Source organism: Lepus europaeus, chromosome 9, assembly GCF_033115175.1.
Source record: "Lepus europaeus isolate LE1 chromosome 9, mLepTim1.pri, whole genome shotgun sequence".
Classification (NCBI taxonomy): domain Eukaryota; kingdom Metazoa; phylum Chordata; class Mammalia; order Lagomorpha; family Leporidae; genus Lepus; species Lepus europaeus.
Window position 1 is genome coordinate 17,459,684 of NC_084835.1, and position 27,554 is coordinate 17,487,237.

The window sequence follows — 27,554 nt, forward strand, 5'->3', positions numbered from 1 at the left end:
GCTAAGTGGTGCTCACTGCCTGGAGACTACCATGCCTGGGACTGACTGGGAAAGTGGATGCTCAGGCTGGGAACCCCCTGGTGTGCCCAGACTCTCTATGGAGACTTGAGACGTGGTCGGCACTCTGACCACCTGGCCAGCCACAAGATAAAACCTGCACACAGCCGCTCACACACCGCATTTAATCTCACGGAGCTTTCCTCCCCCCATCGGCAGGGAAAGGCACGCGGGACCGTGCTGGGAAGAGACACTGTTGTCGTTGTTTAAAAGTCATCATAAAGCCTGGTCCTTAGAAGAATGCCCACATGAGGCCACACAGAAACACCACACAGTCCAAGTGCCTCTGGCGTGTTTCTGTGGGGAAATGGGACAGACACACGGATGGACGGACACACACACACACACATACACCTGCATCCAGGAAACCTTTGAGGATGGAGCACCTCTAGCCCTGGCATGCACCCCAAACTTTTGCTTATTTATTCATTTTCACTCACATGAATAACCTGTAAAAATGCCCTGCAAGCCCCATGTACAATGCACCCGACAGCTCAGCAGAGGAGGCCCCGTCTTCGGGATGCAGTGAGCGCCTTCCTTCTTCCCTCCCTCTGCTCGTCTCGGGCAGTGGCCAACTTGTGAAAATGAAACCCTCCTGCCCTTTTCAAACTTTTATTTTTGCCTTTTTTTCACTTGAAGATGTGTGAAGCTGCTGTCACAGGACTTGAATTGGCTTGGCCAATTTTTATAAAATCATGAACCACACACACACACACACACACACACACAGTTTCAGCATTTGTCCCCACTTAAACAGCAAGTACCACGACAGGCCAGCAAAAACAAACCTCCTGGGAATTTGAAACCACTGTCAACCCGGCTGGAAAGTGTGGCGTGCATCGGGCCGTAAGGGCATCAACCTGTGGGTTTCTAAAATGCCAGCTTCTAACGACCTCACTGCCTGCTGGTCCTGGAGGAGGATGGAGAATGTTCTTGCCTGTGAACCCTGGGAGCAAGGGCTGCCTTTCCACTCCCCAGCAGAGAGGCTGAAGCCAAAGCTTTCCAATCCTTCCTTAAAGACTTCTTTTCTGCCTTATCTAGCCATGCCCCTAACTTTTTCTGGGAGTAAAAACAACGTCTGGGTGGGGGTGGGGAGGCGGCGGCGCTATGGTGTAGTGGGTTAAGCATCTGCCTGCGGCGCCCGCATCCCATATGGGTGATGGTTCGAATCCCAACTGCTCCAGCTCCCTGCTGATGGCCTGGGAAAGCAGCAGAAGATGGCTCAAGTGCTTGAGCCCCTGCCCCGATGCAGGAGACCCGGAAGAAGCTCCTGGCTTTGGATCAGCCCAGCTGTGGCTGTTGTGGCCATTTGGAGTGAACCAGTGGATGGAAGACCTCTCTCTCTGCCTCTCAAGTAAATAAATACATCTTAAAAAAAAAAAAAATTCCAGGATGAGCACAATTGGAGAAGGCTCCGTGGCACTTCTGTTTGCCCTAGGACGTGCCGTGAGGGCACCTACTGTGCCAGGGATTCCTGTAGCTCTGACAAGTGTTTTGCTTTCGGGGAGGGGCAGAGGGAATCAAACACACTTTTCAGAGGCAGCAGAGCAGCTGTGGGCTGTTTCTTTTCCTCTTGCATGAAAGCGAGCTGAAACCAGAAAGCTTGTACAAATCCGAGAGGGCACTCTTTAAGCCCTTGCTTTCAGGCTTCCCGGGGGCCCTGTAACCATTTTCGTCTGCTTCTTAAAATGTTTCTGGAACACAGGCCTTGTCTGGCCCTGCCGCTCTATGGAGACCCCAGGAGCGTCTAGTGATCAGACACATTGGGCCAGCAGGCCCCCGGGGGTTCCGACCTCACAGACTGTGAGCCACATCAGAAGAGCTGGCTGCTGCACGACTTATTTGTAGTTGCTGCAAAATTTCAGAGTCTGTGACATTGAGCTGCCTGCCTGCGCTGTCTCTGGAGCATGGCATTTAAAAGACAAACAACTCCACAGCACCCTGTACACTGGGTCAGAAATCCCCTCCAGTGGCCACAGCATATCTTGGTGTACAAAGAGAATTTTTTTTTTTTGTTAATGCTATTAAAAGTCCAAAAGGGGAAAATGCCAAACATTTCTTTGGATCCTTTGGATGTCAACAAAGCCAGACCTCCTGCAGTCTGTCCACTTGTCCCTCCTTCTGGGGCAGATACTGCCGGGTGTGGGCAGCTGGCCTGGCTGGGACCCCTCCTGCTCCTGCTTTCCAGGTTGGTCCCACAGAGCATGTCCCCAGGGATACCCCACCCGGCAGTGCAGGGGTCCAGCTCCTCCGAGCCTCAGCAACTGTGTGTTCCCTCAAGGGCGCCACCCACCCATCCTAGAAAAGAGCCCAGCACAGATGCCCAAGCCTCAGCGATTCGCGCGGGTGCCTCTGGGAGCCCCGGGGTGGGGGGGCTTCTGTGGCTTTCAGAGGTGAGGATGCCATAGAGACATGGCAGTGGACAGGCAGGCTTTGTTCTGGGAACCGTGAGCGGAGTTGACTCTGCTGTTTGCTTTGGAGGAGTCGGTTCTCTGGTTCTTGGTTTATTTTTCCACTTCTGGGTTTGCAGCTGGCTCGTTTTGAGCTGGTTTAACGCAAATGCTGATAGAGGAGCCCAAGGGCTTCCTTAGTTAGCATCCCCCGAAACAGGTGGATGTGAGCCCATGTCCACTCTGTCCACTCCGACCTATCACTCCCACAGAATCCAGGCTGGAAGCAAAGCGCTCCCATTAGCGGGAACTCACAGCTCTCAGTGGAGACATCGGAAGGCATTTCCCTATATCCCAGGGTCTGTGGACAGGTGTACCAGACTTCCTTCCAGCCCCACAGGGCTCCTGGGTCAACCTTCCCTCACAATCCCATCTGGACCCCGCCTCTCTGCTGTGCAGTGGGACTGGGAGGGAGACAGGACACAGGCTGCAGTGGCTTGGTTCCAGTAGGCCCCTGCCTTGAGATGAAGCTGCAAGATGGTGGTTTCCAGAACCTTCCGTCTACTTCCTTCCCAACACCAGCTCTTTTTCCCTTCCATCATTCATGAATTGCTCCTGGACTGAACCTCAATCTATGTATCAGATAAAGAAGTGACCTGGGGCTGGTGCTGTGGCGCAGCAGGTTAATCCTCCGCCTGTGGCACTGGCATCCCATATAGGTGCTGGTTCAAATCCTGGCTGCTCCTCTTCCAATGCAGCTCTCTGCTGATGGCCTGGGATAGCAGTAGAAGATGGCCTACGTGCTTGGGCCCCTGCACTCACGTGGGAGACCCAGAGGAGACTCCTGGCTTCGGATTGGCCCAGTTCTGGCTGCTGCAGCCACTTGGGGAATGAACAAGTGGATGGAAGACAGTTCTTTCCCTCTCACTGTCTGTAACTCTACCTCTCAAATAAATAAATAAAATCTTTTAAAAAGTGATCTAAGGAGCTGGCTCTTGCTCTTGCCTCTGGTGACACAGGTGCTGCCCAGTTAGGGGATTTCTCTGGGGGTACTTTTGACCCAAAAGTGTGATTTTTGTCCTCTACACTGACCCTAAATAGGAGCCAGCTCCCTTGCAGGGCCACTGTCTGATAAGAAGCTGTGGTCGGGGCCTGTGCCATGGCTCACTTGCTTAATCCTCTTCCTGTGGCACCGGGTTCTAGTCCCGGTTGCTCTGTCTTCCAGTCCAGCTCTCTGTTGTGGTCCAGGAGTACAGTGGAGGGTGGCCTCAAGTGCTTGGGCCCCGCACCCATGTGGGAGAACAGGAGGAGGGACCTGGCTCCTGGCTTCGGATAGGCAAAGTACACCAACCGTAGCGGCCATTTGGGGAGTGAACCAGTGGAAGGAAGACCTTTCTCTCTGTCTCTCTCTCTCTGTCTATAACTCTACCTGTCAAATAAATAATAAAAAAAAATTTTTTTAAAAAGAAGCCGTGGTCTGCTAGAATCAGTTTTCAGGTATTTCTGCTATGTGCTGTGGTCTCCATGAGTGAGTACAAAACAGACAGCTCTTTAATTTCATTATTGGTGTTCATTAATCCCACTCTTTCTCACCCTTAAGGATCCAGGCGTCCAAAATAATTCCAAATAATTCCAGCATTTCCCCCTACCAACTAGAAGACAGAATTCCCACAGGACATGACAATGACCGCTTCTGCTACCATGTGCTCCGTCTAGGAATCCAAAGCAAGGCAGGTCACTGAAATAAAGTAAAACTGTAACCTAAGAATTGTTTTAAAATCCATTTTAATCGTCTAAATTAATTACAGCACAACAACAGAAAATCAGCCTTTTAAGACACGGGGTTATCAAAATCAGTGAATGATGCTTCCAACAGTACAAGAAAATCAGGCAGAGACTCAGGGCTCAAAACTTCTTCTCCATGGGATGCCAGAAGTGCCTACTACACAGTCTCACCCACCTCCTCCCATCACGCCAGTCACGGGCTAACCGTCTTCCCACGGCCTCTCCCTACCGACTCTTCTCACGCTCAGGGTAGCTCCTGGGACTGTACCATTGGGCAAGAGAAAGGCCCAAGCACTGAAGACCAGACCAAGGGGAGGGGCACTCTGTGATTGTACACCAAGGGCCATGTCTGGTCTTCAGGGTGACTTGCTTGATGCTTACACTCCAAGCACCAAAATGGTCCTGTCATTCCCAGGAGGGAAAACACACAAAACCCAGCCTGATCACTGCACACACTTTCCATCTGCATAGGACTTTGAGTCGCATGCAAGACCCAAAACCCACGTGTTAAAGATCGGCCCCTTACGGCCGGCGCCGTGGCTTAACAGGCTAATCCTCCGCCTTGCGGCGCCAGCACACCGGGTTCTAGTCCCGGTTGGGGCACCGGATTCTATCCCGGTTGCCCCTCTTCCAGGCCAGCTCTCTGCTATGGCCCGGGAAGGCAGTGGAGGATGGCCCAAGTGCTTGGGCCCTGCACCCGCATGGGAGACCAGGAGAAGCACCTGGCTCCTGGCTTCGGATCAACAAGATGCGCCGGACGCAGCGGCCATTGGAGGGTGAACCAACGGCAAAAAGGAAGACCTTTCTCTCTGTCTCTCTCTCTCACTATCCACTCTGCCTGTCAAAAAAAAAAAAAAAAAAAAAAAAAAAAAAAAGATCGGCCCCTTACTAAACGCCCCTCGGCAGCCTAGAAAATGCCGTCTCCAGCACACGCCCCTCGCCCGACCCCTTCTACGGCTGCCGCCGTGAACGTGCCTCTCCGCACACGAGGCTGCTGGGCTGAATTTGCTGCCCGGTGCGATTAAGGTGGGGCCGCGAGAGAACCGCGTGTTAAGGAAAAGCAGCCCTGACTTGAGCTCTCCAAAGTGGTCCCCTCCCTGCCCTAGGCTCCTCCAGTGAGAATCCTCTGTTGGCCTGATGAGCACCAGTTGTTCAGTGTAATTCCCAAGCTGCACCTCACGGTGCTTCTTGAACCTTCCGGGGTGCTCTTCCTGTCCTACCCCCGGAGGCTGCAAGGTGGGCGTCACACTGGCCACGATGCCCACCCCTTCGGCCACAAGCGCCTGCCAGACACTGTGCTCCTGTCCCCGGCCTCCCGTCCAGATGGACACTGGTGCTGACAACACAGGGGCTGTAAACCTGCAGCTGCTTGCCCTTTCTAGAGTGTGCAGACAGAGAAGGGTAAACAGTTTAACGGGTTTAACCTGGTAAATTAACTACCTTAAAAAAACATCTCAAATCATAAACCCGTGTGCTGAACAAACTCTTTCCACTGGGTGATTCCCCTAAAGTTTATGTCAAAGGAAAGCCAGTAGCACATCCACACTCCTCGACCACAGCTGTCTGAAATCGGCCAGGGGGACTGGGGTCACCAGCAAGGGGGGGCAAGACGTGTGGTTTGGACCAAACGGTAGCCATGCTGCCCACAGCCCAGCCGGTTCCCTGAGCATCAGGCCTTTGTCCCAGTGGCCGCTGTGGGCTGGACCACTCTGCAAACTCATGGTCACAGCTCTAGTGCTTGTGGGGACAAGGCACGGGGTCGGCCCCGTGTCTTTTCAAGATTCTTGTAGCACCCTCTCTCGGGAAGAGCCTCATGGCACGGGCTAGGGCTCAGGAGGCTGCAGAGTATTCTTCAAACACTTGTCAACAACCCACTGGTGGGAAGAGAGCAGCGCGCAGCCCTGTGCTGCAGGCCAGACAGGGAGGGAGCTGACCTGTGGAGCGTTGTCTGAGGCCTGAGCATTCCCTGGGCCTCTTTCTATTGGGACGGAGGTCAGGGATTGTCTGGGTCACCTGCTAGCAGACCCAGTGCTGGTCACTGCCCTAACACTGCCCAGCTCAACTCAAACAGGTTTGGAACTCACCAGGGGTCTTGAGAATCTGCCCCTTAGATGGGGGTGCGGTCGGGGTTGGGAAGAAGGGCACTGGTGTTCTCAGGGGACCCCGATAATCCACTTCTTTTTAGCAGCCTTTCCTGCACCCTGCACCTCCCCGCTTCAGAGCCCTGTGAGGCCATGCACCTCCAAGATGGGCAGGGAGCTACACCCATCTGTTACAAAAGAGAGGCATCGGATTCTGTGTTTTAAAAAAAAAAAAAAAAAAAAAAAAAAACAGAACAAAACAGAGCCGCACAACGGGAATGGCTTTCGTGGTCACCCACAGAGACGAGCGGAAGCCACAGACAGAGAGCCACTACGGATGGTGCTCGGGACAGACGTGAGAATGGCCCAGAACTGCGCCTCCGGGGAAGGTGCCAGGTTTACAGGACGGACGGCAGTGCCCTCACCAGACCCCTCCTCCTCCTCCTCCTCCTCGGCCGCTGGCGGCTCCTGCATCTCCTCTGGGGAAGCCTGAGGCCGGCCCGGGTAACTTCTGCTGCCCGAGGCAGTCACGCGTGCTCGGAACGCCTCACCTGAGGTCTCTGGGTGCTGCACTGGCGTGGAGGTAGCTAGGCCCGGGGGAGAAATGTGGTCACCTGTGTCGTCTTCTTCGAAGTCGTTAAGGCAGTACACTTCGTCTAGGTCAACGTCCAGCGTCCGGAAGCCCTTGGTGACTACACCGGGCCGGGGGTCCAAGATGCCCCCCAGGTGAGGCTGTGCCAATTGCTGCCAGTGGTGGAGAGTGGCAGAACCTGGCGGGAGAAGAGGGAGAGAGGGAGGAGGACAGGGAGAAGAGAGGGTTAGGCTGGGGGCTGAGGATGGCGGCTGTTATCACCCTCACAGTGCTGGCGGGAACCCCGGCAGGGCCTGAGCCCGCACAGGTGGACTATGGGGGAGGGGCCCCTGGCAGAGCTCCCACGGCTCTTCGCGTTAAGGAATGGTAGTTGGTGCTCTACCATGCCTGGAAGGGGCACTGAGTTAAGGAATTAACAATTAATCTCTTTAAGAAAGTAAAATGAATGCCATAGCTTATACCGAGGATGTTTGGCAACAGTGTCTTTATTTTTCATCAACTAACATCAACCCCCAAATTCAACACATTTTCATCTCATAAAACAGGAGAGTAAAAACAGCAAAGCAGGTACAAGGGGTGGGCGTGGGCCACGGCTCCCGACTCTGTGCATGGAATACACACTGCTGGCAACGGGGAACACCTAAGTTTTGGCAGAACCTGAGACTCTACCCAACTGCCCTGGATCACCCACGGGAGCAGAGCACAAAGCAGTGAAAATCGCACCCAGACCTCAGTGGAAGGTGACTGCTGCCCCCTTTGACTCAGCCTTTCTGGATTCCACCGAGCCACCTGAAGAGGCTGCAGGGCGAGGCAGAGGGAATCGGGTTAAGGACGTGTGACTTCACGACACAGAGGTGGCCACACAGACATCCAAAGCCCACGACCCCATCTGCCTGGTGACACCAGACCCCGGGACTCAGATGACACCGTGAGCTCTGTGATAGCCACAGAGTGTATCCCTAAGGCAAGCTGTTGGCACCAGCAAGAATCCTTCCAGGCTTCCCTGGGAGTACCGAGGATGCCAGGTACCAGCCACCTGGGGAGTCAGGGACAAGGCGGCAGGTTGGGGTGGAAGGGAGACGGCAGTGCAGGCCCCCGCTGTGCCCGGTGAGCTCCCCACCTGCAAACACCACTAGCAAGGGACTTCTGGGACACTCTCAGAAAGAGGGTCTCAAAGAGATTTTGTCAATGGGTAATTTCAAATGCATTTAAAAGAAAGCAAGAATTGTACACACTGCCAATGCATGTCTAAAGTAGTCCCAGACACCCGCCTTGAGGCCTATCCTGGTTTCCAGTGGGTACAGGTGCACCAGCACCCTGCATAACCTGCACCCACTGAATCTAAACACACAGTGCTTAATGCAAAAAAGATAAAGAGGTGACTATAATCAAACAGGGTATCCCATACCCGGTCTCTCACTGGGTGGCAAGAGCAGTTCATTCTCAACCTAAGAGGACTCTGCACCCCCCAGGCACCAGGGAACATTTTGCTTCGTGGTCACAGGTGTGGAGGAACAGAGACGCTAATGGCATCAGTGGGCAGAGGACAGGGGTGCTATCAAACACCCCCACAAGCACAGCACAGCCCCCATACCAGCCCCAGCCCCAAATGTCAGTGGTGCCAAGGTTGACAGTCCACACTCTGGAGTTGTGGTTCCAGATTCTCAGATCCTTCTAGAATCTGAAGGAAGCTGCAGATCCTTTTCCCAGAGAGCGCTTGTGTGCCAGCAGCACTACGTGGACACAACCAGGCCTTTGTGGAGCTGGGGAAACCACTGGGTGGGCTCTCGGTGCCAGGGGCCAGAGCACTGTTGCTTTACAAGGCTGCCGGCCCACGTCCAGGCACTCCTGTGTGGCAATGAACTCTCTCCTCAAAACCAACCTAGGAAGTAATACTACCTACACTTCACAGGAGGCTCCCTGGAGTGCGCTTTCTCAAGTCGCTGAATTAGCACTGGTGTCGCCAGGGTTCAGAGACAGAGGCCAAATTCAGTAATCTTAGGCCGATTCCTGGCTGCCCTCAAATCCATAGCGCTGAGGACAAAGACACCAGCATTCTAGCCGGGAGCGCAGACCAAGGAAGCAGCCGTGGCTGGCCCCCAGGCTCAACAGCACAACTCCCAGGAGGGCGTCCTGGGGCCCCCAGCAAGCGACACACGCATACTCCTGCTGGAGGGAGTTCCCGGCCACCCCAGAAGTTCTGCACTCACACTACAGATGGAGACCCCACCCATGTGCTAAGCGGCTACACACTCCTGGCGATCAACCAGCACCCAGGGACACTGTTATTAAACGAGCCACTTGGCGGGGGTTGTTTTAAAGGATGATGATGGCCCCATTACCACTACTTTTGGGAGGTCAAGAGAAAGGCAGGCAAGACACAGAAAGGTGAAGAAGCAAAGAAATGCCAAACATTTCTGAAACAGGTGCATCTTGCATCTGAAACAGGTGCAAGATGTTTGTGACCCACTGGGCAAGAGTCCACACAGGCAGGAGGTCTGGGCCCTGACAAGAGGCCCAAAGGTCCCCCCAGTCCTCCACCAGTTCACTGGGTCCCCCTCCCGTCCCATGGACGGCCATTCCAGAGAGGAGTGGGCCATGGAAGGTCTGATGGCTGGAGCTAAGGAGGCGTGCAGTGCACAGGTAACACATCTGCAGCTTTCAAATCTCACAGGGGTAGGTTGTTGCACCAAGATAACAGTCCAAGGCTTGGCCTCCCCCTGGTGGACACTCAGCTCAGCACGCACTGCACCTGCAGGAAGGCCTGGGGTCTTGTGCATTCCTGGAGGCTGCACAGCGCGAGGATGGGTCCTGCTTGGACCTGTACCCCATGCCCTGGGCATTCCTGCCTCGCGAGGGTCTACGTTTACAGCTTATTTCATTTTCACGATGGCTCTGCAGTCTCCATTTTACAGAGGCGGAAACTAAGCCAGGAGAGGTACAGGAGCTTGCGAGAGGCTGCGGGGTTCCTAAGTGAGACGACTTGGGGGCAAAACCAAGGCTGGCTGCAGCGTCTGCTCCCTTAACCACTTGACACTAGAGGGCATACGATTGAGATGTCCACGTGGCCTGTGCCTTACTGAGAGCCACAGTTGGTGTGTTACCGGCTCCTCTTCCCCAGCCTCTACTTGTCAAACACCAAGTAGGACAACCACTGTACTCTCAGCTGTCTCTCTCTCTCTTTTTTTTAACCAGCTCAACTAAGACCTGTCCACTCCTCCCACTCACATAGCAATGAGGCTGGGGCTAAGGTCACAGACAAGGAAGGAAAGGCCTCTTGGTGTTCCTGGTTAGCACCAAGGTAGAGTTCTATGGGGTCAGGGCACAGAGAGTGGGGAAAACCTAATGACAGTCACTGCCCCTTGCCTTCCGCCTGCTTTCCTCCCAACATTCCCACTGAAATGTTTTTGCATCACCAAAAGGGGAGAGCACTGGGGTTTCAACGTCAGAAGGAAACCTACTGGCCCGTGTGCAGTTTAGAAGTGCACGTAGGTCCCTAACTGCATAGTAGCCTATTTGAAATACCAACTGGATTCCAACAAAAAGACGAGCAAAACAGGGAAATACCGCCAGCCTCTGTTTGCTCAATGCAGACATCTGCATTGCTTGTTTTGCACCTGCTAAAAACTCCTAAGGTCAGATGAAGAGACAAGAGAGCTAGCATTTCTTAAACACCCAGCTCGGCCGGTCTTGGCTGACACAATAAGCAGATGGCAAGAGTAATTAAACAGGTAAGGGAGAAAGAGATGTTAGACACAGATTGGCTATCTGCAGGGATCCCAGCCTCACCCCAGGTACCTTTACCTGGGCTGCTAGAGAATGGGGTGGGACCAGGGCGGGGTGTGATGGAAGAGGAGGATACAGGAACAGGACCCCGGAACGGGGAGTTGATGCTCGCAGGCCTGCCAGTCTGGAATGACCAAGCGTTTACCAAGCACCTGCTGGGTGCCTGGCACGATACAAAACACGTCCCATTTACTCCTCCCCAGAATCTTGTCTGACAGCTGTGAGCTGGCCTCACAATAGAATTTACGGGGCTCAAAAGGTGTGGTGGTGCAGCCAGCAACCACGGGCCAGGGCTGCCGAGAGCCCAAAGTCAGGCGGGTTTCCAAGTTAGCACCCCGCCTTGTCACGACACACGCAGTGACCCACACCAACGAACTCGGGTGGAGGCGTGGGAGAGCCGTGTTTCACACTGCTGAGGAGTCGAGAGAATTAGAAAACGGAGCCCAGGGGATCCGTATCATGAGGCTGTGTTGCAGGTCCCGTGATAACACACGATTCGTGAACGGTAGTGGCTTAGCCTCCTGGGGTGCCAAGAACCACACACGAAAGGCATCTTGCACATCTAACAGGATTTCTTCTCACTCTATTAACTTATCACAGAAACGCTGCCACTGAAGTTACCCGGGTAAAAGGAAGAAAGATGAGCCGGTCAAACAAATGTTTTTTTAAAAAAACCTTTTCCTGTCATGTGCTCAGAAAATGAAATAAAACACGAATTCTTAGGGGATCTGACTAAGCGCACAGACACAGAAAGCACATGAGGTTGAGATGAGAAGGTCCGGTGGGCTTGGAGAGACAAAGGAAAAAAAAAAAAAAAAAGAAAAGAAAGGCAGAAAGGAAAAATTGCAGAAATGGAAGATTTTATTGAAAGAAAAACAGACACAGCCGTGGATCAGAAAACAATCGCCAAGCTTACAAATGGGATAAACAATTTAAAGAGAGTCATCCCTTCCCTGTTACCTAGGAAGGACTAAAAAAAAAAAAAAAAAAATGTCATGAAAACAGAGTAGCAGCCGGACCTGTTCCTTCGAGGAACAGGGGACCCGGGCAGGTCTTTGGTGTCTAAGCAGCACCACCTGGTCTCCCAGTGCGCATCCCAGTAGGGGGCAAGGCTGCCTCCAAGGCGACCAGCCCACGTGACACCTCTCAGGCACAGTGCAAAGATACACATGCAGTGCAGAAGTAACGCAACTGCAGCTTTAAAACCTCATGGGGCAGGGGGTGAGATTAAGAGGAGGATAGTTTTTTCAAAACCAGAAAATACTATCCTACAGAAATTCCGGTTTGGCTTTGCGTGGGAAATGTAACAGAAAATAGAGAATTCTAAACACCTTCTCAAGCTTGCATGGGTTTCCAAAGGAAAGGAGGAAAAACCAAAAGCTGCAAAACACTTGGGGGTGGTGGTGGTAGTGGTCTTGGCAGGGTAGCAGTAGGTCAAGGCTTCATATTCCATAATGCAAAAATGAAAGCAAAAAAAAAAGAAAAGAAAAAAAAAATGGAAGGAAGGTGGCCGAGTTTTCCCACTAGTCTGATCATCTGCAGAGCCCCTGACACTTGAAAGGGGGCCGTCCCTAGGAAAGTGTGGCTCCAAGGCTTGGCCTCAGCTCAGTGGGGCACTCGCTGCACCTGCACAGCGCCACGCCCCCTTCACGTGATGCACCAATCAGAACGCGGGAGCCCACGCATCACAGCTCCCTGACCGAGGGGCCGAAGCGCGCGGAGCCCCTGCCCTGCCCACGGCCCCAGGCCTGACCCTCACAGGAACTCGAACCAGCAGCGCGGGTGGCTGTCGCGGAAGAAGAAGGAGTAGGTGCTACAGAGGGGGCCCGCGGCCGGGTGGTGCATCAGCGACCACAGGGAGTCGCCCAGGAGGACGGAGAGGGGCCGAGGCCCGCTGCGGTCACCTTCCAGCGGCTTCACGATCTGCAGCTTCTCCGGCAGGTATGAGCGGCTGCTGAACGACATGCCCGAGAAGCCCGTGAGCTCCGAGAAGCGCGAGTGCGCGCCCAGGGACATGATGCTGTCGGTGGGCGTCAGCGAGCCGCTGTGCGGCTCGCCCTTCTCCGCCAGCTCCCGGAGCTTCCGCTCCTGCTCCTCCTCGAAGAACCTTCTCTCCGACAGGTAGTTCTCCCGGCGCAGCGACAGCCGCCTCAGCGCCGTCTCCAGGTCGTGGGAGCCCGGCGTGCCTGGCGTGCCCGGCTTCTTGGTGCGCTGGTCTCTGCGGGGAGACACGGGGCAGCGGTGAGCGCGCGGCGTCCAGCAGGGGGCGCCAGAGACCATCATGGCGCAAACAGGTGCCTGCCCAGAACACCTGGGCGGGCTTGGGGTGCTAGGTTTATTTTATTCTGGGGCAAAGACGGGTAAGGGGCACTGCCTAGGCTCCCCGCACCCATCCATCCTGCCAAACCACACCAGAGATGGGGTTCTCAGTCTACCAACCTCCAAGCCACAAAGAGGCTCACAAAAGCAACCAGGCTGTGGCCTAACTGTTGATTAGGAGGCCAAAAAAAAAAAAAAAAAATATATATATATATATATATATATATACACACACACACACACACAAATACACCTGCACACATATATACACATACACTCATTCAGCCTCCCTTTTGGTGGTTCCCAGAAAAGCAGGCTATCAGCCATCATCCTGTTCCACCCCTTCAAGCTGGTTAAGAAATCGGAATCACCACCAGGCATGACTGAGCAGGTCGGCTGGTGGAATGGCTCTGGAGAACTGGAAGGTTTGCATTTATCAGGCGACCCCCATACACTTGCCCCCGACGGTGACCCGCATGCCGTCCACACTCCCTCCCCTCTCCCCAAGACAGGACGCCGCCGAGGGCACCCGGCTTGCTCACCCCAGCTCGGCTACATCAGTCTCCAGGATGATGCTGTTGGTCTTATTGTCCAGGGTGACGCTGCCGACGTCACTGCCGTAGAAGCTGGACCGGGGGGTGCTGACGCAGCTGGACAGCAGGGAGTTGATGGCTGAGGACTGGTTGGAGCCGGGGATGTTCATGGGGGAAGGCGTCAGAGACCTCTGCTTGACCACTTGGTTGATGCTTCTCACCGTCTCGAAGACTCGCTTCTGGTGCCTGGGGAAGAGGCACCATGACGTCCATGAATGAGCAGGGGCCGGGCTGATGTGAGAATTCAGATGACTGGCTGAGAGGCCAGCCAGGCAGCCGCCCCGTGACTGGCCCCCAGGGAGCCTGCTCCCCTGTGCCTTCCGTCACTGCCTTTGTGGTGTAGACACTGAGCCCATGACTGCAACCCACGTGCAGTGCAGAGCAAAGCGATGGCCATGCAACTCCTAAAAGTGCTGCTAGCAGGAATGACACTGCTTCTCACAGCCCTAAAGCTTGGCCTGCAAAAAAAAATGCTTAGCCCCTACTTTGGTCTCCCAGCTAGCTTTTTTTTTTGGATAGGCAGAGTGGATAGTGAGAGAGAGAGACAGAGAGAAAGGTCTTCCTTTTTGCCGTTGGTTCACCCTCCAATGGCCGCTGCGGCTGGCGCATCTTGCTGATCTGAAGCCAGGAGCCAGGTGCTTCTCCTGGTCTCCCATGTGGGTGCAGGGCCCAAGGACTTGGGCTATCCTCCACTGCCTTCCCGGGCCATAGCAGAGAGCTGGCCTGGAAGAGGGGCAACCGGGACAGAATCCGGCGCCCCAACCGGGACTAGAACCCGGTGTGCCGGCGCCGCAAGGCGGAGGATTAGCCTGTTAAGCCACGGTGCAGGCGCCAGCTAGCTTTTTTTCATGATATCCATGGAAAAGCTCCATGCAAGCTCCACGGCACTTAACAAATAGTTGCAGAATAGTATGTGTTAATTCTCCATGTACCTGAAAAAGCAAAGCTTAAACTTCTACTAGTAGACAATATAAATACCAGGTTCGCCTACTTTTTAGGAACTGCCACTTCTGAGAGCGGAACCACCCTTTTGAGGTTAATTTGTTCTCTTTTAAGGAGAAAGGGTTGTTTCCACAATGGCTGCTTCCTTCAAGGCTGCGGGTCTGCCATGGTTCACCTGGACACCTATCACTCCTGAGTCCTGTCTACAGAGTTTGGGTACAGAGCAAACATGATGGAACCTGGCCCACAAGTTTCTTATCAACACCTTGGGGCAGGCTGTGCACAAGATCTGAATGAAGTTATAGGAAGAGAGATGGAGACGCTGATAGCGCAGGGTGTACCCAGAAAGGAAGCGGACGCCTTGCTCATCATCCCTGAAAGAGCCCTCTGTTCTTTATGCTGCACCGCTGTTTCCCTTTTCTTAGCAGATGTTAAAGATCAGTGGGGCCAGTGTTGGGGCACAGCAGGTAAAGCCACCAGCTGCAATGCTAGCATCTCCTATCAGAGTGTTGGTTCAAGTCCTCACAGTGACTTCCACTCCAGCTTGCTGCTAATGTGCCTGGGAAGACAACGGAAGATCATTGGATGGAAGACCTCTCTCTCTCTCTCTCTCCTCTCTCTCCTCTCCTCTCTCTTCTCCCTCTCTCTCTCTCTCTTCTCTCTCTCTCTCTCTCTTCCTTCATCCCTCCCTCTCTCCCCTTCATCATTCTGCCTTTGAATTAAATAATTCTTTTTAAGAAATAAAATAAGTACTGTTTTCTGCCAAAAAAAAAAAAAAAAAAGTGCAGCTGTGTGAAGACAGAGCTTGTGTTCAGAGATGGGAACCCCGTCTCCCTCCTGGTTCAGCTCTCTGGAGGTTCATAATGTATCTGGAAGACCTCACAGGAGGAGCGGAGAGGGCTGCCAGCCATGCTCTATGCCTGTTTCCCTTAACCTGGCCCGGGAGGGACTGTAGTCGGCACCGCGGGGGTCCAAGGCCCCGACATTGCTGGGTTTGACCGCAGGGCATAGGGCGGTCTCAGGGAGCTCAGGGTTAGAAAAACCGTGCGGCCGTACGTGATGTCGGGAGACTCCGGCTCATCCAGCTGCAGCTCCTTGCGCATGGTGCCCTCGATCTCTGCTGCCAAGGAGTCCTGGGGAAAGCCAGAAGACACAGGGAGTGAGTGGCGATCCCAGAGCTGTGTCTCTGAGAGGGGTGTGCAGGCCGGGGAGCCACTCCCCGCCTCCTGGCTACCTGCAAGGTGAGGTCCACTCCCTGCCGACTAGCCACCCACCTGCTCATTGCGCTGAGCAGTTTCGTCCCATGGAATCCTGCACTGCCTCCCCAGCAGACCCAACACAGCCGGGTCCTTGCCAGTTGTCGAACGGTGCCCTCATTTCTCTCCCTGGGGAGGTCATGAGCTTTGGCTGCTCACGTCCCAGTGGACCAGGCCCCAGGATCAGACTCCACCTTCCGCACAGCCATACTCCTCTCTCTGTGACAGAGCCTAACACGTAAGCCCTGCCTCCCTCCCCCCAACTGAGGCAGACAGGTGCCCACAGAAACGCACCTGCTGAGCACCAGAGCTGAACACTCACGGAGCACAACCTAAAGGGAAGGGCTACGTCCGAGGGAACCCAGAGAATTTCCCGGGACGGTGCCATCGTCCTCTGTCCGCACTGTCCCGCGTGGGAGCCACTCGCCACGGCTGGCTGCGAAAGCCCTGGCGCTGTGCTGGCCAGTGTGACTGTGGGACTGGCTTCTTCACTCTACTTCATTCTAACTGATAAAGTCTATATGGCTGCAGGTGGCCAGTGGCTTCCCAGCAGGCAGGGTACTGGGACTGCACACTACCCGTCTGCCCATCAGACACGAGCACCGGGATCACAGCTGAGCCACGGCGGCTCCTCCCTGTTTTACTCAGCAATTTCAAGGGCAGGGAGCAGGGGAGGCTTGGAAAAGCAGCTGCCGTCATCAGACTGCTTCGAACGCCTTTATGGGTAACGCATCTTAAAACCCCCACTTCAGAAAGGAGGCTGTGCCAGCAGCTATGGGGAAAGGCTAATAAAGGCTTTATCTCGGCAAACAGGAAAGATGAGAAGCCCTCCGGAAGAAGCGGACATGCAGACTTTCAATTGGCCTTTTCTCCTATGAGGGTTTAGTTCTCAAAGACAGGTTTGCCCGTGACAATGAGAAACGCAGCAGAGTGAAGACGGCCCCAGGAGCTCGCTGCATGCCAGCGAGAAGCCAGCAAGGGAGGACGCCAGGCCGGCAGAGCCTGTCAAGCTGCCCGGGCCAGACTGGGAGCCAACGGTCCTCAGTGCTAGGCGGGGATAGAAGGGGGCAGAATGTTCTCTGCGGCTTTCCCTGGGGTGGCTGCTCATGTGATGTGTCCCTCTCTGCGGCTCAAGTTTCTTAGAGACAGAAGATGCTCCAGCCTGACTTCGAGGTGTGACAGCAAAGAAGAAAAAGAGATGACGATTTAGGAGCGGGGCCAGGCGACGAGCAGTCTGGGCTGGCAGGACAGGGTGCATCAGGGCTCAGAGACGGGACGCTGAAGGGAAGGAGCTCCAAGGACAGGTCATCGTCTATTTGGACAGGATTTGGCCAGCATGTATGCAGTCACCCACTCTATCTCATTTCAGGGAGTTTCTCCCAAAAGCTCTTCACTCTTCACAATTTGGTATCCAAGAAACCACAGAGACAAAGCCTGAATATACAGGAGTTCTTGGCTGTTTGTCCTTCTGGCCATCTGGCCATCATCCATCCATCCATCTATCCACTACCCATCCATGCATCTGTCAATCATCCGTATCTACCAATCCTTCTACCCAGCATCCATCCATCCACCCACATGCAGAATCTATTAAACGCAGTATCTGCTATGTATCTACGATACTGAGTATTAGAGAGAAGAAGGGAAGAAAATTACGAAGCAGCCACGGACCCCATCTGGTCTGAGCCCAGAGGAAGTGGGCAAGCTCATTCACCTCTAACCAAATGCTACGGGGTGGGGGGTGCTGAACCGGGGGTTCAGCCCTGTGTTGCAGGTTAACCGCCTAGAACATTCCCTTCTCAACTCCATTCCCTTAAAGCCCAAGTTTGAAAAAATCAGGAAAAGGCTGACAAAGCAAGACTGTGAGGAAAGAATATAACAAGCATAAAATCACCAGCGCAAGCAGAGAGAATTTTTTTTTTTTTTTTTTTTCAGATCTCAGACCCTGAAAGCTACAAAGAGAAGGATGAATAAGGATACACGGAAGGTCCCAGCAGAACTGCACAGGCAACATCAGGAATTCTAGAACACACTGTGAGGCCAAAAGCACCCATCCCCTAATAACGTCAGATAAAAATCGGGTGTGAGTAACTGAGGTTTCAACTCAAGCAAATTCCTACTAAGCTCAATAATTTAGACTCGCAGAGGTGGGGAACATTTGGCCCATGGGTAGTATGAGGCCAACACCATCATCTGGTCTGCCCCTGCCAAGGCAACTGCAGGCAGCACACGGAATTCCCTAAATCTGCAGCAGGCTGAGTTTTAAGCTGATTCTGTGTGTGATGTTAAAGACATCCACACGGCGCCTGGCAGAGAACTGATTCCCCACCCACGAAAGACAGGAAGTCAGGGACCCGACTGCCACAAGTGATTACGAAGCCACCGGCTGGGTGCACGTGCCCAGGCACTGGGCCCAGATCCACACCGGATCTGAAGACCCAACCGCAGAGGTCAGGATGGCGGACACGGCTGTGCCCCGACGAGGACCCCCGGCGCCCAGACGGCTCACCATGGGGAAGAGGCCCAGCGAGTGGTAGCGGCGGGACGTGGTGTTGGGCATGGTCTTGTTCCGGAGGTTCTTCAGCTCCTCCTGAGCCTCGTGCAGCATCTCCATGCACTCTGCATACTTGTCCTCCAGCTCACGCAGCTGCGGGGGACCAGGGAGGACGCAGTCAGTACGGCACGAGCCCCCGGGGCCAGAGAGACAGCAGTGATCTAACCGGGACCCCTTCCCCCCTGCCCGGGGAACTGGCCGCCCCACGGGTGCCCAGGGCTGGCTTCTCCTGGGGGCGAGCTCACAGACTCAGAAATCCCCTGCAATATGTGAACAATGGGGTACGGAGTCAGCAACAGCTGTGCGTGGAAGAGAAGGCAAAGCTGTAACAGCATATCCAGGGCTGAAACTGTGTCCTTGAACCTGGCAGTGTGCGTGCTGTGGGGACAGTGACAGGGGCAGCCTGTGCAGGCCAGGCCCTGGGCAGGGAGAGAGCCTAGCCTCCCACGTGGGCACAGAACCAACCACGGTGCAGCTGGGAGTTACGTTACGAGTCAGACGGAATGAAATTCGGTGTTAAAATGGTCAAAATGGATCTGATGAATGCCCGCCCATCTAGGGAGTCTGTGATGCACCTCCTCGGTACCCGGGTCCCTGAACAAAGCAGAAAGGGCCCCTCACCTCGGCTGTGAGCTGCCGCTGGGCGTCCTTGGCAGCCCCCAGGTGCTGGACCAGCTCCTCATTTTCCACCGCACACTAAACCATGACAAAGAGAAATCACTCGCTCTTCTAGGAAAGAAACTTAGGTAAGCCCGACTTGACCTGATCTGTTAAGATTACCACCCGATCTCTTGTCTACCATGCAATGTCTATCTCACCCTGTGGTAAAATTTCGTGCGATGCAATTTCCACGGCCAAGTCTTCCCTACGACCCCACTCATTCTCTGCAGCCCACCCTCCACCCCCGAAATAACAGCTTGATCTCTGGAAGCATCGCATCTCCCGCTTACAGCACAGGCCCAGCAGGGGTCACTAAACTGCTTTGAACAGCTCCAGCTTCACTCTAAAGGGGACCTGGCTCTACTGCAGAAAGAACCAGACCAGAACTGCCCCTTCTGATCTCAGCACGGCCACTGCGGCATTGGCCAGGGAAGCGGAGACCACTTACAGCTTTCGCCTTTTTCTGTAAATCGACAATCTGTGACAGCAGGTGTGTGATCTCCTCCTGCTGGCGGGCGGCGTCCTCGGTCTTCTTGGCCAACTCCTCAGAGATGCTTGCGATCTGGACATTGGCGTCCCCTTGGCCAAAGAGAGGACGGTAACAAGTGTGAGTCAGAAGACCACGCAGCTTGGGGCCTGGCACTGTGGCGTGGCAGGTAATCCGCTTGTAATGCCGGCATCCCAATAGTTCATGTACCAGCTGCTTTACTTCCCACCAGCTCCCTGCAAGTGGCCTGGGAAAAGCAGCAGAGGATGGCCCAAGTGCTTGGGCCCCTCTACTCACGTGGGAGACCTGGATCCTAGATCCTGGCTTAGCCTGGCTGTCGCACTCTAGGGAGTGAACCAATGGATGGAAGATCTCTCTCTCTCTCTCTCGCTTCTAGCTCTGTATTTCAAATAAATAAATCCATCTGTATTTAAAAAAAAGAAGCCCATGCAGGCAGATCCACACAGGATGGCTTCTCTGTGGCTTGCCCAGGAAAAACCATCACTCTGAGAGATTAACAGGAGTGGAGGAAGTACGTGAAGAAGGAACTCACAGTGACCAAGCAACGTGGTCTCTTCAGGGAAGGCACCCAGCTATCACTCTCAGGCATGAGGAGGGAGTCATATCCCCAGAGAGAATGAGGCAGGTCCCAGGAGTCAGCTAGGAGGTGCCATACTACCCCTGGAGGCACCTGGCTGAGCCCTAAGGCTCCACACAAGAATAAATCCTTGTAGCTAACAGGAGGCAGGAGGAACTCCTGCTTAGCCCTGCTTGGGGAAACAGCGACCACTGGTACAGTTCCCCGAGGTGCCCCCCACATTCAGAGCCAGAACTCTGCACTGGATTTGAATGTGGGGTGGGTTTCACCTGCTTGGTACTTTGCTGAAACACAACATAGTGAGTTGGCCCTTTTGTCCTAACTTGCAGGCTTCCAGCAGAGACAGCACAGGGGAAAAAGGAGCTGAAAAGCTGAGGTCTCAGATCTCGACTTTTACAAATCAAATTCTGAGCAAGCATTTTTCCCTACCTCCTCCACATGTTAAATAAGTCCAGAATTAAAATTAAGTATCCATCTCAGCAAGAAATTAAGATCCTGGGTGGCTGACACCCAGCACCCAGTCCACAATGTGAGAAGGGGTGGGCGCACCACACGAGGCCAAGGGAGGCAGCCTCTCATCTTAGGAAAACCACAGCAGAGCTGCAGAGTGGCAGGGAGAGCACCTCCCATGGCAGGTGCTAGGGAGTAGAAAGTGGTGTGGGGAGGGAGTAGAAAGTGGCGTGGGGGGGAGTAGAAAGTAGGGTAGGGAGGGAGTAGAAAGTAGGGTAGGGAGGGAGTAGAAAGTAGGGTAGGGCGGGAGTAGAAAGTAGGGTAGGGAGGGAGTAGAAAGTAGGGTAGGGCGGGAGTAGAAAGTGGCGTGGGGAGGGAGCAGAAAGGGGCGTTGGGAGGGAGTAGAAAGTGGGGTGGGGAGGGAGTAGAAAGTGGGGTAGGGTGGGAGTAGAAAGTGGGGTAGGGAGGCAGGAGAAAGTGGCGTGGGGAGGGAGCAGAAAGGGGCGTTGGGAGGGAGGAGAAAGTGGGCTGGGGAGGGAGGAGAAAGTGGGCTGGGGAGGGAGTAGAAAGTGGCGTGCAGTGGGAGTAGAAAGTGGGGTATGGCAGGAGTGGAAAGTGGCATAGGAAGGGAGTAGAAAATGGGGTGGGGAGGGAGTAGAAAGTGGGGTGGGATGGAGTAGAAAGTGGGGTAGGGGGAGTAGAAAGCGGCGTGGGGTGGGAGTAGAAGTGGGGTAGGGTGGGTAGGGCAGGAGTATAAAGTGGGGTAGGGTGGGTAGGGAAGGAGTAGAAAGTGGTGTGGGGCAGGAGTAGAAAGTGGGGTGGGGGGAGTAGAAAGTTAGGTGGGGGGGATAGAAAGTGGCATGGGGTGGGAGGGCCGGCACGTACTCAGCTCCTTCACGCAGTCATTGACCAGCTGCTGCTCCTTTTCTTCGTAGGTGATGGTCTCCGTCTTCAGCTGGCAGGCCTGCGGACACGACTCAGGTCAGAGCCCAGCACTCCCACCTGGACAGGGGCTGCAGGCAAGGGCTGAGGCATGGAGCATGGGCTACCCTGTGTCTGGGGAGGCCAGCCTTCAGCACCCCCCCCCCCCACTATCAGACATCCACCAAGTGCAGCCAGTTGATCTGAACACCCAGACGCCACCTCTGTGGATGGCACGGGCACCAGGGCTACCCCGGCCTGAGGCGGCAGAGGGGGCCGGGGCTGCGTGTCACCTCGGATCGCAGCACCACGTTCTCCTCTTCCAGGTCCTTGAGCTTCTTCTGCAGGGAATCCAGGTGGAAGTAGTTCTGTACCGAGGAGGAGGACTCGTTCCTCTTCAGCCTGGGGAGGGAGCCAGCTCACAGTGTGGGGACAGACAGGGGCCTCCGGGTCCCTGGCCTGCCTGGGGGAGCTGCAGATGGGCAGCTGCAAGGCAGTGACCTGGGAAGGCTGTGCTCCACCCCCAGGAAGCCAGCACCATCCCAAGCCTCTGTCCACAACACGCCCTGGCCCATTGCCTTGGGATTCAGAGGAATCGACCCCATCTAAAGGCTGCACAACTCCGGGATGCTTGTTCCATACTCTGTGTGTGTAACTCAATTGGTGCTCATCCACCCTACAACCTCAGTGCTAGTCGCAACTCTGTTTGACAAATGAGGAAATAAGCACAGAGGGGTTAAGGGATGTGGCCTGGGGCACACAGCCAGCAAGGCACACACACAAGCTCTGAACTCAGGTCATGGGGGGAGACAACACACGCTCCCTATGGGAAGCTCGGCTGACTCCCTAGGACCGGTCATGGCCCCTCTGGCTCCGGAGCCCTGTGTTCTCTCCAGTAGCACTGCCTACCCTGTCACCCGCGCACCTGCCAGGGCAAGTCAACTTCAGCTCGCAAACAAGCAAAATGGCCCAGGGAGATGAAAACTAAAAAAACCCATCCTCCCACGCTCCCCTCCAACAGTACGATCCATCCTTGTGAGGCCCTTGCAGATGCTTGGTCTACAGAGGGCAACAGTACTGCTGCTGCGGGCAGCCCCGCCTAGGGGGCTCCCAGAATGTCACCAGTCGGCCCCAGACCCTCAGGAACAAGCCCTCTGCTGACTTACGGGGTGGAGCAAACAGACTCGGGCTCACTCTCCTCGGCGGCGCTGGTGTAGAACTGGAGCAGCTCATCCTTCATGGACAGCTCATGCCGGAGCTGAGACACCTGCGAAACCGGGCCCAGGGTTTGCTTCCTGGGAGGGCAGTGACGACCCACTCACGCTGGGGAACGGACTGCTCAGCGAGGATTGAGTTTGATCCCCAAGAGGGGGCAAATGCAATGGCTAACTGCTTGGCAGGAACCTTCCTGTCTACATTTATTATTGTTGTTATTAGTATTTTTGGGATAGAGAAGAAAGGGGACCATAAGGCTCCAGAATGAGGGCTGGGGGTGAGAACGCTAACGGCTTTTGGAAGTAGCCAGATCAGACAGCCAAAGGGCCAGAGCAATGGGTCATGGGAGCAAACGGAAGGCAACTTCCGCGAGAGCCAACTCCCACCTCTGGACAGGATCCTGGTGAGGCCGTTACACTCAGCGCACCAACCCCTGACTTGGGAAAACCACACAGGCCCATCCTGTGACCAAGACACTGCCACAGGGCTCCTGGCTAAGCGTGGCCAGACCTGACTCTACGGTCCACAGTCGCTGGGGAAGACTTTCAGACCGAGGAAGCAAAGCGGGCAGCCACTGGGAACGGGCCGTGTGCGTTACTGCTGGGACAGTCGCATGCACCACACCGAAGGGTACTTTAGGTGCTGGGATACACAACCTCATGCTGCAAACGTGTTCGTGGCCGTACAGCACTCATGACTGATGGGTATGGATTAAGTGCTGTACATGAGAACTGCCATGCTGTTTTCCTTCCTTCTTGTTTCTGATTTGATGTGGGGCCTGTGTTTATTGCGACTCCCTATGCAACACGGGGAAGCCAATTTTATGTGCATCCAGGCTACGGCTTCACCACCCAGGCTGACCACTGAATGATGGGTCGGGGGAACCTGTGAGAGTGAAATTCCAAGCTATTCCAGGGGAAAGGATGCTGTGTGTGAGGTGGGGGAACCTCAGGCAAGGACAGTGATGTGAAGAGGTCAATGGGCGACCACTTCCTGGGTGACAGGTCCTCTGCTCAGAAGGGGCCAGCCGGAGCCGGTGTGCTTTCTCTGGGGGTCGCCCCGGAAGGCAGGACTCAGGTCCTGATGCCAGGGCTGGGAACACAGGACACAGCAGCATCTCACCTTACTGTCTTCTAAAGAAAGCCTGAGGTCCTACAGTGACAGCCGGCCTTTATCATGCAAGGGCACTTCAAAACAATGTATGGAGAAATGTGGGCTGGGTGTTTGCTCTAGTGGTTACGATGCTGCCTGGGGTGCCTGCACCCCACCTCAGAGTGCCCGCGTTCAAGTCCCCACTACACTCCCAACTCCAGCTTCCTGCTCATGCACATCATGGGAGGTAGCAGGTGATGGCTCCAGTACCTGAGATCCCGCCACCCCTGGGGGAGACCTGGAGCGAGTTCCTGGCTCCTGGCTTTGGCCTGGCCCAGCTCCAGCTGTTGAGAGTATTTGGGAGTGAGATAGGAGATCTCTCTGTGTCCCTCTGTCTTTCTCTGCCTTTCAAGTAAAATAAATAAAGCATTCTTCACCTTTAATAAAGTTCATGGAAAACCATTATTGAAAGTACATTTTGGTGCACAAAATTTTGAAACCTATGCATTTTTTCTAATATATATCATTCATGAACTTTCTGAAGAATACTCACTGACACAGATTTCAGAATCTTTTGCATCAAAATAAATTTATCTTTAAGTTATATATTTTTTAAAAAAATTTGTTTATTTGAAAGTCAGAGTTACAAAGAGAGAGGGAGAGAGAGAGAGTGTTGGTTCACCCCCCAGATGGTTGCAACAGCCAAGGCAGGGCCAGAACAAAGCCAGCAGCTAGGAGCTTCTTCCGGGTCTCCCACGTGGGCTCAGGGGCCCAAGCCCTTGAGCTGTCTTCTGCTGCCTTCCCAGTCACATTAGCAGGGAGCTGGATAGGAAGTAGAGCAGCCAGGACATGATGTAGCAGGCAGTGGCTTTATCCACTACGCCACAGCACCAGCCCCTTTAATACCCTTTTCTATGAGCTATTTGAAGTGCTGTTGTATTACAACTATACATAAGCCCAGACAACAATGCACCGGGAGTAGCTTTAATTAGGCAAACTATAGATATATCTCAGGGACATGAATTAGGGGGTCCTCTCCCGCTTTTCTGATTTAGAAAAGAACGCAGGAGAAGGAAGCAGAGTCCTCATGGCCACCATGCACTGGGAAGAGAATGCTCAGGGTGACAGAGGGCAGATCCTGGCTGTGAGCTTCTAACCCTTGTTCTCCCGACTCGCTCTGCAGCCTCCCTGCTCCTGTCCACACCACGTCCCTCCCAGAAAAAGCAGCCCCTTTCAGATCAGCCTCACCACTGATATCCACCAGCCGAGATCTGCATCATGAAAATAATCACTGGGGCTGGTGCTGTGGCATAGCATGAGGCACCAGCATCCCATAGGGGCGCCGGTTCAAGTCCCAGCTGCTCTACTTCCAATCCAGCTCCCTGCTAATGCACTTGGGAAAGCAGTGGATGATGGTCCAAATGCTTGGGCTCCTGAGCCCATGTGGGAGACCCAGAAGAAGCTCCTGGATCCTGGCTTCGGCTTGGCCCAGCCCCAACCACTGCATCCATTTGGGGAGAGAACCAGTAGATGGAAGATCCATCTCCTCCCTCTCTCTCTCTATACCCCAACTCTGTCTTTTAAATAAAATAAATTTTAAAAAAATAAAATAGCTAAGTTTCTATCATTAAAAAAGGCTATTTTTGGTCTTGTTTCACACACACGAAATTCCTCCATAATCATGAATGCGACTCGCCTTCCACAGCAACAAGAGCCGGCCTCCAGACAGCCACCTTCTGCAGGTGCCCCGTCCGCGGGGCTCGGGGACCCCTGCTCACTGCTGCTGTCTCAGCCCGTGTGCCCTTTCACCCTGTGTGGAGGTTCTCTGTCAACCACGTGGTTAGCGTGTGCACTCTGGGCAGACGGCCCAGGCCTGCCCACGTGGAACGGCACCACGCGCCTGTGCCCACCCTGGGGACATCTGTCCTCTCCCACCGAGGACAAGAAGGAGGCACGGGAGGCTCCCAGGCTCTGAGCCGGCAGCTCTGGACTCAGGCTGAGGGTGCTCCCTGGGGGCTGGGGGCTTCTGCCCACGCCCGTGGCCCCCGAGCCCGTGGCCTCCGCCCCTCACCTCTTCCCTGATGTGTTCCACTTGCTCCTCCAGCAGCTCGTTCCTCTCCGTCAGCGTCTTGTTCTTCTTCAACAACGACTGGCCGATGCGGGCAGCCAATTCTAGATCCCGCTCTTTCTACGAGAGGCAAAGGCAGGACAGGGACTCAGCAGGAGCCCGGAGCAGTCAGCGTCCAGTGAGGAAATCAAGGGCACCCGGGAATTAACAAGGCCACGCACGACTGACCACCCGTGCTGGCATGGGGCGCCTGTTACAAGAGGAGCAACCTCTGCCCACAGGGGCTACGTGGACATCCAGCAGTGAACTGGAAGCCTAAGGAGAAAAAATCTTTGATCCAAGAGGAAAAGAAAAAAAAACATAGCTGTCGCCAGACACATTTCTCTGCAGTGGTTCTCAGTGTCTGTGCAGTGCTCTGACGACCTGGGCCCAGCACATGGACACGTGGACACACTCAGGAACTCTTTGTTGAATGAATGAATGAACACAAACATCCTGAAGTGCTCTTACAGTAAAGCTAAGAGCTGACCCAGACAGGCAGCGCCCCCCTAGCATTCATTAGGGGGCAGTTTACTAAGCTCTTTGTGTTTCATCCTTGGTGGCTTGGCTTGTAAAGGCACAGCTGCCTTTGCAGGGAGGCAGGTGTCCCCTGATGGTAGACAGAGGCCATCCCCACGTGTGGACTTGTCAACCCCCTGCTGGGCCCACGATAGCTCACTTCTGGGAGGAGGTGGCAGGGAGATGAGAACTGAAGAGCTTAGTCCATTCTAGACACTGCTCACCCGGAGTAAAGAAAAATAAAAGAATACAAATGTGCTGTTTAGGGTAGGGGAAGGCTGGGGAGGAATCCTGGGTCCCCACCCAACACTGGCCATTCAGCTTCCACATGGCCCACGGCAAAAGGCTCAACCTTCAGGAAGGTCAGGGGCTCCGTGGCGGGGATTGTCAAAACACACGGTTATTGCCTTCCAGCAAGGCGAGCAATCATCTTAGTAACAGCAACTGACATTTGGTTTACATTAAGCACAACAGCACAGAATGGAAAATACTGGGGTGTTATTCCACACTGCTGGCCAGGGAGAGAGCACGGGGGCCACAGCAGGTGCTGGTCACACTCTAACTGGTGGCCCGTCCTATGCCACACCGAGATTTGGGGTTCTGTTTGAACATTCCTGAGGGTCTGGTTCCCAGCTCTGTCAAGTCGGGGGCGGAGAGGAGGGCAGGCCATCTGAGATCGCCTTGGCAAAATCTAGGGTTTCTAACTTCTTACACACTCACCCTGTTACACCATGGCAACAGCAGCGCACAACCCTCTGCTAATCACAGGAACTCCGCTTGGCTGCCTTTGAGCCAACAAACATATATACACCATCGCCATCCCTGGTTTGGACCTGCCACTCATGCGGCAACCTTTGAAACCCCAAATGTGCAAAGTGCTTGGTATTAACAATAGATGGAATTACAAAGGGGGAATCAGGGGCACAGCACTCGAGGTCAAGTACAGTTTGGGGAGACTCTGGAGCTGACGGTCACCTGGTTCCCTCTTGCAGGAACACGGTATCTGTCCCCTGGGTCTTCCCTAGTGAGGCTTGCACTATCATCCCAGAGCCAAGTGGGTAAACCAGTAAGTCAGCAGCAAAAACCCCCAATCTGTTGCCAGCCAGAAACATAGTATGAGTGGAGAGGGCCTTCCAATGGGGCCGTGGAG

At 54.4% G+C, this 27,554-nt stretch overlaps 1 protein-coding gene across 3 annotated transcripts in view; it reads right to left on the reverse strand.

Annotated features, from left to right (window-relative positions):
- Positions 1-27,554, reverse strand: part of TRAK1 (trafficking kinesin protein 1) — a 124,533-nt gene that overhangs the window by 8,918 nt on the left and 88,061 nt on the right. Inside the window, exons 4-14 of one of the 3 annotated variants that reach the window (XM_062200650.1) lie at positions 25,850-25,966; positions 22,638-22,738; positions 21,765-21,873; positions 21,436-21,514; positions 19,464-19,594; positions 18,977-19,051; positions 18,311-18,448; positions 15,602-15,678; positions 13,553-13,789; positions 12,596-12,909; positions 6,928-7,083 (exon numbers count right to left, since the gene is read on the reverse strand). In XM_062200650.1, the coding sequence (XP_062056634.1) occupies positions 6,928-7,083; positions 12,596-12,909; positions 13,553-13,789; positions 15,602-15,678; positions 18,311-18,448; positions 18,977-19,051; positions 19,464-19,594; positions 21,436-21,514; positions 21,765-21,873; positions 22,638-22,738; positions 25,850-25,966 (1,534 nt within the window). Of the gene's footprint in view, positions 1-6,738; positions 7,084-12,595; positions 12,910-13,552; positions 13,790-15,601; positions 15,679-18,310; positions 18,449-18,976; positions 19,052-19,463; positions 19,595-21,435; positions 21,515-21,764; positions 21,874-22,637; positions 22,739-25,849; positions 25,967-27,554 lie in introns of all 3 variants that reach the window. The other 2 variants (XM_062200649.1, XM_062200648.1) reach the window with 2 other exon arrangements.